Source organism: Ptiloglossa arizonensis, chromosome 2, assembly GCF_051014685.1.
Source record: "Ptiloglossa arizonensis isolate GNS036 chromosome 2, iyPtiAriz1_principal, whole genome shotgun sequence".
Taxonomy (NCBI): Eukaryota; Metazoa; Arthropoda; class Insecta; order Hymenoptera; family Colletidae; genus Ptiloglossa; species Ptiloglossa arizonensis.
Genome location: NC_135049.1, coordinates 13,183,813 through 13,194,729, shown reverse-complemented (window position 1 = coordinate 13,194,729; position 10,917 = coordinate 13,183,813). Strand labels below are relative to the sequence as shown.

General features: G+C 32.2%; 1 protein-coding gene across 4 annotated transcripts in view; it reads right to left on the bottom strand.

The window, feature by feature from the left end:
- The window catches only part of Gw (trinucleotide repeat containing adaptor protein gawky), an 83,018-nt gene that overhangs the window by 16,639 nt on the left and 55,462 nt on the right, over positions 1 to 10,917 (bottom strand). For 2 of the 4 annotated variants that reach the window (XM_076305212.1, XM_076305211.1), the window contains exons 12-15: positions 10,060 to 10,542; positions 8,194 to 8,517; positions 3,726 to 3,958; positions 293 to 659 (exon numbers count right to left, since the gene is read on the bottom strand). In XM_076305212.1, the coding sequence (XP_076161327.1) occupies positions 293 to 659; positions 3,726 to 3,958; positions 8,194 to 8,517; positions 10,060 to 10,542 (1,407 nt within the window). The remainder of the gene's footprint in view (positions 1 to 292; positions 660 to 3,725; positions 3,959 to 8,193; positions 8,518 to 10,059; positions 10,543 to 10,917) is intronic. The other 2 variants (XM_076305214.1, XM_076305213.1) reach the window with 2 other exon arrangements.

Genomic DNA, 10,917 nt, shown 5'->3' with positions numbered 1-10,917 from the left:
GTATATTAATATTACCTATACGGAAACGCAATTTTAATCTCGATAATATCATGTTTTACATTATATTACATTTCAAGAAGTATTTTCATGCAGTGTATACCGAAATGTCGTGTACACGGTTATTAAGGCATGAAAAATTATTAAATATAATTAAGGGAACTCCGGCAATTTCGTATTTGATTAAAAAATTTCTCATGTTTACCGTATAATCGGATTTCACAAAAATCATGTGTATGCATAAATCAGAAAATAAATGTCACATTATAATAATAATATATAAAAGACACTAAACCTTAATAGCCTCGTCTCTTGACGAATACTTGGTTAATGCAATTCCATGATTAAGGTATAAGCGGAAGTCCTGAACAGGACCGTGCTGCATACACAGAGTTTTCAACGTAGAACCATCGATCTGAGGTGTCAGATTCTTGAGTAGTAACCAGGTGGAAACCCAGCCAGCGTTTGTGCTTGATTGAAAGCCCCAAGAACTGGACGATCTACCAACAGTGCCGAAGCCTGCCCAACCGTTGCTCGTATTTCCTGTGGCTTTACTACTTAGACCTGGCGGTGGGCCACGAACCTTACTCATTGGTGCTCCCCAGAGTTCCGAAGTGACCGCAGTCGGTGGTGGCGCAGATTCACCCCAAGTGTTCTTTGAGCTAAAAAATAAATTATTTATTTTAAACGCACGATAGAACCAGTATTTTTCAACGAATTAAATACAGAATTATATTAGACTAATTATATTATATAAGACATCACCTTGACGAGTCAAAATGTTCGAATTTTTTTTTCTTATTTTCTTAAAGTTTGAACTGTGTAGAATGTTATGTTAAAAAGATATTTCGAAATTCAAAAATTTACCGAAATTGCTGTGATAAATAATTGGACGGGTCGTGTCACACGAGAAGCTCTCGTGGATCGTGTGCCACGTACCACTGACCGGATGAAACGGAAACATTGTTTCAAGGCAATACTTTACTACTCATAGGAAAATAGTTCAATTGAATGTAATTCAAGTTTCTTATATCGCATATGGATAGAGTGGAATAAACTCTGAACGCGATCGAAAATTGTGGCCGGGTAAGTAATCTGTGAATGAGATGGAAATGACAAATGTTTAGAACCGTCTGGAAGAGATTGAAATCTTGACTGATAAGTCTTGCTATTCGATGAAATTCGGCAATGAAGAAAGTAATACGGAGTACGTTTTTCACCAAATTTCGTCAGCTAAATATGGTAAAAGCAACAAATGATTTGGGGAATATCTACACAAAAATCCTCTGTCCCAAATTGTCCAGGATATGAATCGTCCAATTTATGAGGACTTCAGCACAGACGAGCTATTATAAAGATGTGATGGTAATTTAATACAAAACAACAACGAAAGTTTAAACTCAATCGTTTGGACAATAGCTCACTAAAACAATATTTAGTAGGGGAAATACAGTTGACATTGCAGCATTTACAGCTGCTAACATTTTTAACGACAGCTTTAACAATATCTTGCTAATGATGCGATTAATGAGTTTAACGATAGATTCTATCAGTTGTGATTACTGTGAAACGGACAAGTGACAACTAAGTAAAGCTGCAACAAAGATTGAAGAAGATAGCAAAAGGGCTCGACAGTTCCTTAGAAAAATCCAAAAAGAGAAAGCCAACAATTTTCGTAAACCAGAAGGAACCCTGTGTGTGGACCTGGAATAACTGACTAAAGTAAAATTTTTTAAATTCTTCTGCATCAAAGAAAAAAGATACCTGGTCGACACGAAATCTCCGGAACTACACATCCGATTTACTTCAAATTTTATAGAGATATATTCTGCATAGAGTATTCTACAATGTAACGTGCGATTTTTGTAATATGTCAATTATTTAATCTTTTATAAACGTTTAAAGTTTTTCTTTTTTGGATAAAAATAATCGCTTTTTCTTTAAACTTCGACCATTTCCACAATTATTAAAATTTTCGAAAAATCTTACGCTATATTTTAAATAACAGTTTCTAATTTATGAATCGACAACAATTTATTATTTTAGACCTCCCAGTTCTTACCAACTGTGGCAGCCAACAAACAATGTTCCACCAGAAGGAGTTCTGGGAATTTGTCATTTTGTACGATGTTTACTTTCGCAAAATTGTAAAACGAAGCTGAAAGTTATGTTTATATTCTATGAAAAGGACTACATTTTTCATTTAGTGACTACTTAGAAAATAAATTCGCAAACTTTACCTATTTGTTGACGCCTCAGAGTGATCCCCCCTTAAATACAGGTTGTAAACGTAAATTTTAGAATTTAATATAAAATGCATTAGTTATCATTTTTGACAATAGGTGAAAGTATATATTCTAAGAGAGTTACCAGTATATATGCTAACTGCCAAGCGAAGTGTGTCAATTGTCTCACTGCTTTTGTACCAAAAAGTAACTACAAAACCTGTTAAGAAATACGGTTTACTTACATCAGAACCGTCTTAGTTCTTGAGTTTGGCACTAAAGACTAATAAAGGTGCTGATTATACAGAGTACTGAGCAACAGATACTCAAAACATTAAAAGATGATTCTAGATGCTAAAATAAGATAAAAATCGAGAATAACTAAAACTACTGCCGGCGGGCTGGTCAAACGATTTACGAAATTGCGTCTTAACTTATGACATTACGGGATACTGTTACAATTCTTTTTAATAATTTATAAAATACTTAAACAGTAGTATCGCGCGATATTATAAATTATTATGACATTTACAAAGTAAATAGGTTCTTTTAAATGGTTCTCAATCTCAATCTTTTATATTTTTAATATTTTTCGAGAAACAAAGATGACCTTCATTTTTTTAAATAGAATACCACCAATTCTTTTTTGTATCATATAAAAGCGATGGGTGAAAATTGCGATGGATCATCCGATAATTTATCTAAAAAATAACCCAAATTGTGCAAATTTCTAGCTCTGTATCTACAGTCGGAAGATAATAAAGAGCAACAAATTGGAATTCTGGCTCAATTCCTCTCATTCCATTGCATGAAAAATGTTGAGAAAAAGAAAACCAGAGGTATTTTAATTGCGAAAAGCAATTTCTAAGCTAATATCTTTTTTAGATTTTTCAATCATAGATCCAACCTGTAAAAAATAAAAAGAAACTAAAAATGTTGCAAAATGTCGATTTTATCACGGAACTTTCTAAAACAGTAAAAAAAAAAACAGAGGAAAGAACAACTGCTTAGTCATCTGCGGTATGTAAACATTTTAGTTGACCAATTGAGAGAAGATATCTATTTCGATTTCCAATTTCCATGGATGTCCGTTTTTAATGCAAAACTACATGTCATTCTTATAGAAATTAGGAAGAATCGCAAAGTCTGCTATCGATGGAATAAACCCGACAAAAGACATTAAATAACGTATTACCGCAATACGTTCCGACAAGCCAAAGTTACATCTTGGTACTTGTTTTATAAAATATCATACTAAACAACAATACACAGATTAAAATTTAAGAAATTGTCTTTTACGAGATGTAATGATATATAAAATATTAAAATATAATAGATTTATATGTTAATTTGTATGTGAAACCATTTTAAGTTAGCTGAAAAGAATACACCAAATATGCGTAAAATCATCTGAAATTGCTGGTAAGTTCCAGCGAAAAAGACCTTGAATGCAAAGGGTTAAATAATTAATATTACTTTTGTGTTTGAGATTAATAAATTTACCTGGTGAATAATGCACTGGGCGTAGTGGCAGGCGGATTAAATGTCCATGTAGAATTACTCAAACTTGGTATCGAAGTATCAAGATTGGTAGGTTGTTGCGGTGGTGGTGAAGTTTTGCTACTTAAAGAAAAAATGGCATCCGGATCTTTGATCGTTGCTAAAGATAATGGTGAACGGACCACAGAACCGGGAGTGATGCTTGGATCATCCTCGATGCTTTTCATCTGGGTACCCTAAAATAAAATTAAATATAGGTGGACCCGAATAAACTTCAACCTTCGAAATTCTTACTTCTTTTCTTATATAACTATGTATATACAACCTGTATCAAATTCAATTCAACTACTGGTCATTTAAGAATTGCTAATTGTTTAGTGTGTGAAATAAAAATAATATAAAGAAAAATCATGCTTGAAGAGATTTCTTAACAATCTCCACTACTACCCATAGTAGATATATCATAGTAGTAAACAGAAAATATAATACAAAGATTTACTTATTTATTTAGTTAATATTGTTTATTGAATTACTTTACAATAACCATTGTTATTTGTAAATACCGATATTAATAAAGATAACAATATTCTTTTGATATATTTTCCTAGACAATTTCAGACGAAATTATAATTTATGTACACCGTATTGCACAGATTTTTGTCAATTAAAACGTTAATGGTTTCGTCCAGCGATTTTTCCCCCTGGAAAACATTCACGAAAAGATTGCTCGACCAAATCTAAAAATAAGTCTCTCCAGTAAACATTCTCAGACTATGGACCATTTCAAGTAGATATTCATATTTACAAGCTCAAAAAATTCGATTTCTTAAACATTTTAACATTGTTATAAATATTCCAAACATATTACTGAAACATATTTTATAATTCGAACATTTACTCGAAGATACAACTGTTTCAATGAATCGATGAGCAAGAAAGAAATAGGAGAGCGGTAATCCACATTTTTGCAGTCGTATACATCAAATAAGAGAGCAAATATATCTTTCTACAATGAAATATCAATCATAGAGGTAAAACCGACTTCAATATGTACTCACGAATTTGAGTCAATTTCAATATAGAAGGTTCACATCACGGGTTCGAATACTATTCACAAGAAATAATGTTTCATTTGTTGTACTTGTAAAGTACTCAATCTATATGAGCTGGTTTTGAACTCCAGAATGAGTATCTGTAATAGTATTTAAAAATGTATTTATAAATATTTCAATGTTTAGATGAATGGAATTTGTCACGAAACGTTGCAAATAGATTTCAATCATGCACGATATTTGTACGTATGTTTCAATTGATGCTACACAACTAGTAATTCATAAAATCTCTACTGATAAAAGTCTCGAATATATTCAGAGTTTCATTTTACTTAGAAGTCTTGCTTTTATTTCCCGAACTACTTATAAGGGATCCAAATCTATCTTGTTTAGGATCGGGTCTACTTGAAAAGACAGCATTTGTTTCTCGAAATACTTGTACAGTATTGTCTCGTTATAGGTTGTCCACTTGGGGAACAGGCACGAATTACAACGAATCATTCCTTTTTTTACAGTTCTTCTGTTCTTTGCCATAGGTAAAAGGTCGTTTCAGCAGCTTCGACTGTATAGAGATAGGTTTTTCTTTTTTTTTTTTTTGTAAGGAAAGGTTATTTGAATTTTTTAAAATTGTAATAAATTGTACTATCACAATTATTATTGCAATTGGGTGTATTATTACAGTTAAATTATTATTAAATTGTGATAAGTTCGAAAAGAACCTCATCAACGATGGAAAGGAAGATTGACATTCTTAACAAGTTGAACGCGATGAGAGGAACTATCTCCAATTTAGCAGAACAATATCGAATCTATATAGAAACAGTTGAACGCATTTAACGCGAGGAAAGTAAATTAAGAAGCTATGCAGCTAAAGAAATCTGTGAATTAAAATTAAAAAAAAAAAAAAAGAAAAGAACACGCAGTTTTGAGGACTTAGAAAATCGCTTTCAGACGTGTTTTTCAGAACAGCGGACAATGAGATATCCACTTACGGATTTATCATTATAGGGAAAACATTGAAAATAGAAAATGAAATTGGGATATCGTCTTCATTCGATATCAGTGGGGGCTGATTAACGAAACTGAAAGATCGTCACAATATAAGATTAGTTATCAAAGCTGCCAAAGACTCGAACGAACTTTATGGTGTACCCTCCTCTGGGTACTAGCATTTGCATTAATTTGCATACATATGGCATTGGTTTAGTTTAGCTCACTAGCAACCTGTCGCAATCGCCGTGGCACTAGAGAAGCAGTAAAGGAGCTAGAGAGATTATTTATAACAAAACACGAATGACGACCTATAACGAAACAATATTGTAAAGGGTACGAAATCTAGATGGTCAGAAATCCGGACTCAGAATTCATACCTACTTGTGAGATACATGATCGCGTGACCACCCATTCCTAATCCTGCGCATTTATATCGCGCAACCATCAAGCCTTTTAATGTATTAGATTAAGATATGCGTCGAAAAATAGAGTGGATAGCGGCGCGATGTAGAGACTCAATTAGGTCTTTGATGGGCAAGAGCTAGTGCGACTTAATGTATATTATGTGCCACAAAACTTCTTTATATTTGGTTTATATATATAATACTTTATAGAAGTACGCGATGAATTACAGACATTCGTATGTAACTATATTTTCTGAAAAGTCTAATAATGGTATGTCTTTCCAAGTAATTGTATCGTACGTGCCTTTAGTTTACAAAATGATAAAATTTATTGTATTATAAGATATATTTAGTAACTGTTAAAAATTGTAGTACAGTAATGAAAATTTTCAATGCAGTATTTTTGGTACAGGAAATATAAGAAAAGTTGCCCCTGTGCAAGACAAGGTTATAAAAATCACGCATCAATGATCTGTATAACATATCATCAAAGCAAGCTGCAAACGTTATCACAGTGTGAGGAACAGAGTTTAATGGTATTGTGATCAATGGATTGCTCATTTGGAATATAATAGCATAAAAACTATTGTCCACGCTCCAATTTTGTCAGCGTAAATCGCTAAGCGCGTATTGTCAAAATGTTCCTCCTTATGTTTTAGCGCTATACATACTTGTGCTCTACGTGGTTTTTTTTTTTTTTTTTTTCATTTTTTCACTCAACATCTGAATAAGCATATCCTATTTTAAATTTAGAATTTTAATATAAATTCAGAAACAAATTACTATGTTTATAACCGACGCGACAAAGTTTATCCACACTATTCAATTGCATGATGTACAAGGTAGACGCGCAGAAGACTATTAATCCTCGGCTGCTATTTGATGTGGATCAATTGATAATCCGTAACCAACACATCAAGATTTCAATTTATGCTGCATATCTGTACTGATATTGAAACGTACAAATCATTATGCAAATAAAAAGTACAATAAAAAATAATGATATAGAAACTTAATAATATGATAACTTAGAATCTAGAAAAAATGTTGATGCTCCCTTTTTTCTAAATAACATGCGATTATCAGTATTCACAAATTTGAAGGAGCCAGATGATTTGATAAAAAAAATCAATAACGATATTGTTTCTACATCATTGTTTTTGCAATATACCCCTTGAATTGTATTATATAAACATTTACACGTTCTAATATAATATTACACACAGCTGTGTATTTTTCTCTTGTTAAAAGAGCAACTAAGTGGTGTGCCAATTGTCGATTATCAAGTTGACAATTACCGATTTGTACTAACAAGGAGAGTGCATGTCCTTCGAGTCATTGATTTAGTTGGAATTTTGCACATTTGTAGATTTAGTCATCCAGCTCAAGAAAATATAGCATTGTAAGAGCAACTACTCAATAGTATTTAAAATATTTATGATTAGAATTTATTATTACCGTAACTACAAATATATTTTGGATAGTTACCGAGTACCGATATGGTTTAGCGGCAACATCCGATAATAATTGCTCTTATAATGCTATATTTTCTTGAGTTGGATGACTAAATCTACAAACGTGCAAAGTTTCAACTAAACCAATAACCCAAAGGACTTACACTCTCCTTGTAAGCAGCAATTGAAGGCTGTAAATTTTCTTCTGTGCATCTATTTTGCACGTTATACATATGGCAAATGCCCATTTCCTTGTTCATGATTTTCGTGCATCTATGGTAGTATGAATATATGTTTTGTAATCTAGTATTCATTGCAATGTTGATTTAAAATTCTGCTAACACCGTTTATCCTACAACCTATTAATGGATCTGTCCTTTTTATTTTATTGTTACTTATTTTTAAATGGTTTCATATACTTTGCTTTTTATTTCAACAATTTCAAGTACAATCACCTCAAACGTTTGCATACCATTAATCAATAATATTTCACGTCATCGGTTCAAGATAAATATAGTTGGAAATTTTCTTTACTTTAGAAAAGTATACGATATTGGAAATGGATTACCTTCCATGGCTTGCCAGGTTCAAACTCAGGTACAAGGTCAGTGAAAGCAGCTGCACCAGTTGGCTGCCAATCCTTTCCATCAGTGGAATCCGTATTACCTGGATCTGGCCATCCACTGTCTCCGAGTCTGGTCGACCATGTACCATCTCCTTGACCCAACAAAGGATTCATGTTAGGACTACTGTGTGATTGTGTCAAACCAGCCGATGTTACTGCTGGCTTACTGGTTGTTCCTGGCGCTCTCGAGAACTCATTCGAAACTAACTCTCCGTCCTTGTCCAATGAAGGTAACTTCCACTGGTTCAATCTTGATTGTTGCTGACTCTGTAATCAAAAATAGCAATTATTATATCAACATTAATTTGGATAAAATGCAAATAATCATTATCTCACTCGCACTCAATATTTCTCGCTCTAACTGTTTACTCATTCCGAGGCGAGTGAGAATTTCTAGAGCATCTACCTTCCGCAATATCTATTTACATAAGTAAATCGATCCGCAGGTCATAAACCCAGTATTATAAATACCACTGTATTTTGTATGGACATACGTGTGCGCGTTTGCAGTGTACACATATACGTGGGGTCTACGCAAACCATTTGTGTGATGTGAATGGACGTGCTTCATACTTCTGTAGTATGTGTCATATTTATTTATAATAATGTGTCCAGCATATGTCTTACTGTGATTTACAACAATCAACGAGTTTAAAGAAGTATCTCAAACCGTCCATTTCAAATCGCTTAGTGTTATACTTTACACTAAATAATTTGCAAAAAAATATTTTGGTAAACAATTACTTAGTTATTTTTTTTTTTTTCTAATTATCTATATTAGTGAAACAATCAAACACTATTTTTAAGTTCATCAACGAACTTACATAATGCATAGCAAATTCATTAGTTCTATACTTATTCTGTAAATGGTATTTTTTTACTATTGTTGGAGGTTATTTAAATACAATAATCTACTTGTAGATCGCTAAACACAAACAAGTCAGGTACGGTTTGTATTGTAACGTTATTTACTAATTCTCAGTCAATCATAGGTTTAATCTCACAAGGAGAGTGCAAGGCATTGAGGTCACACAATTGTTTATTCATATTATTTTCTTTTTTTACCTCTTATATGTTGCTATGTAAACATATAAGTAATTTTTATCAGTAATTTCTCTATTTCCTTTTATTTACGTAAAAGCACTTTGCAGTAATAATGAAAAACATACAGTAAATCCTCGATTTACGTGGTTAATTAGTTTTTAAATTTTCTGCATGAAGCTGAATTATATGAATATCATTTATTACAGAGAGAAAGAAACATCAGCCTCACGTTAAGGATATTGTGGTAGGTACTTTGAGTAAGAGGAATATGGACAGTGACTGTAATTTTTGCTTCCAAAATATATTAGTTTGCAAATCTGCAACCTTGTGAAAGCTGGCTAAAATGTCTTATACAATACGACTAGCGATTCCTCTAAAGAGTCTAATTTTTTATTTCTACAATAAATTCAGTATACAATCTTAATTTCAAAAGTTAATTGAAGTTAAAAAAATAACTTTATTTAATATATGTAAGTATATGAATGGCAGCAGGCACAACTGTATAACTTGAGGACTTTATGCATTTTAACAGTCAAAAAGGTATAGGAATCATAAATATGTAAGAAAATCATTTCTTTGTATACATTATTTATGTATATATACACAATATAAAAATGAGTGCTTCATTATCGGAACTGCCATGTCTACCGATTAGCTTGAATGTTTCACTGTATCATCATATATCCCAAAATACATACATAATAATGTGCTACTACTTAGTATATATTAATACTAAATTAATGTATAAAAAAAAGAATTACTCACGATAGGAGGCTCTTTATTCATTGTCAATTCTGTAAAACTGTTTTGTAGTGCCGACATGGGATCATGCACGGAGCTCTTATAATATTCCGAGCTCTGAGCTGGTGGCGCAGGATGTTGTTGCTGCTGTTGCTGCTGCTGCTGCTGCTGCTGCTGCTGCTGCTGCTTCATGTAAGTAGCTTGTTGTACAGCAATTTGATTTTGTAAATTTGCTATTTGCTGTTTTGTCTTTGTAATTTGTACACTAATCTGCAGAACTGATTGGCCATTACCCTTCATTGTACTTTGGACCGAATGTTGCTGATGAAGTTGCTGCAGAACTTTTATTTGTTGCAGTAATTGATTCAGAAGTATTAAAGTTTGAGGTGCAAGTGGTTGATTTAGAATTTGATGATTTAAGTAACCTTCTTGGACGGCTAATTGAATTTGTTGCACTAACATACGCAGTTGTTGAGTACTTGGTTGATTTTGAGGAGTTCTAGAAGCCTACAATTCGAAAAACAAAATTTAAAAAATCAACAAGAATGGTAACTTCTGTATAATTTAAACCAAATTAAGTTACAAAGAAGTATAAATATTTGTTTTCATATTTATTAAATTTTATCATGGCATTAATATAAATAATAAAATATTGCTTTGAAAAGTGTGGCAGGTAATATTATATTTGGAATATTTTTAATCACTGATCCATGTACAGACGTATTTCTTTAGTTTTTGTATGAAAAAACAATTATATAAATAACTTACGAAATTATTATGCTAACAAAAATTCAATCGGTAAATATAAAATAAGCGGACTGAACAGTATTATTAAAATGTACCATTTAGAAATATATATTTTAAGTTCTGTACTATAAGAAA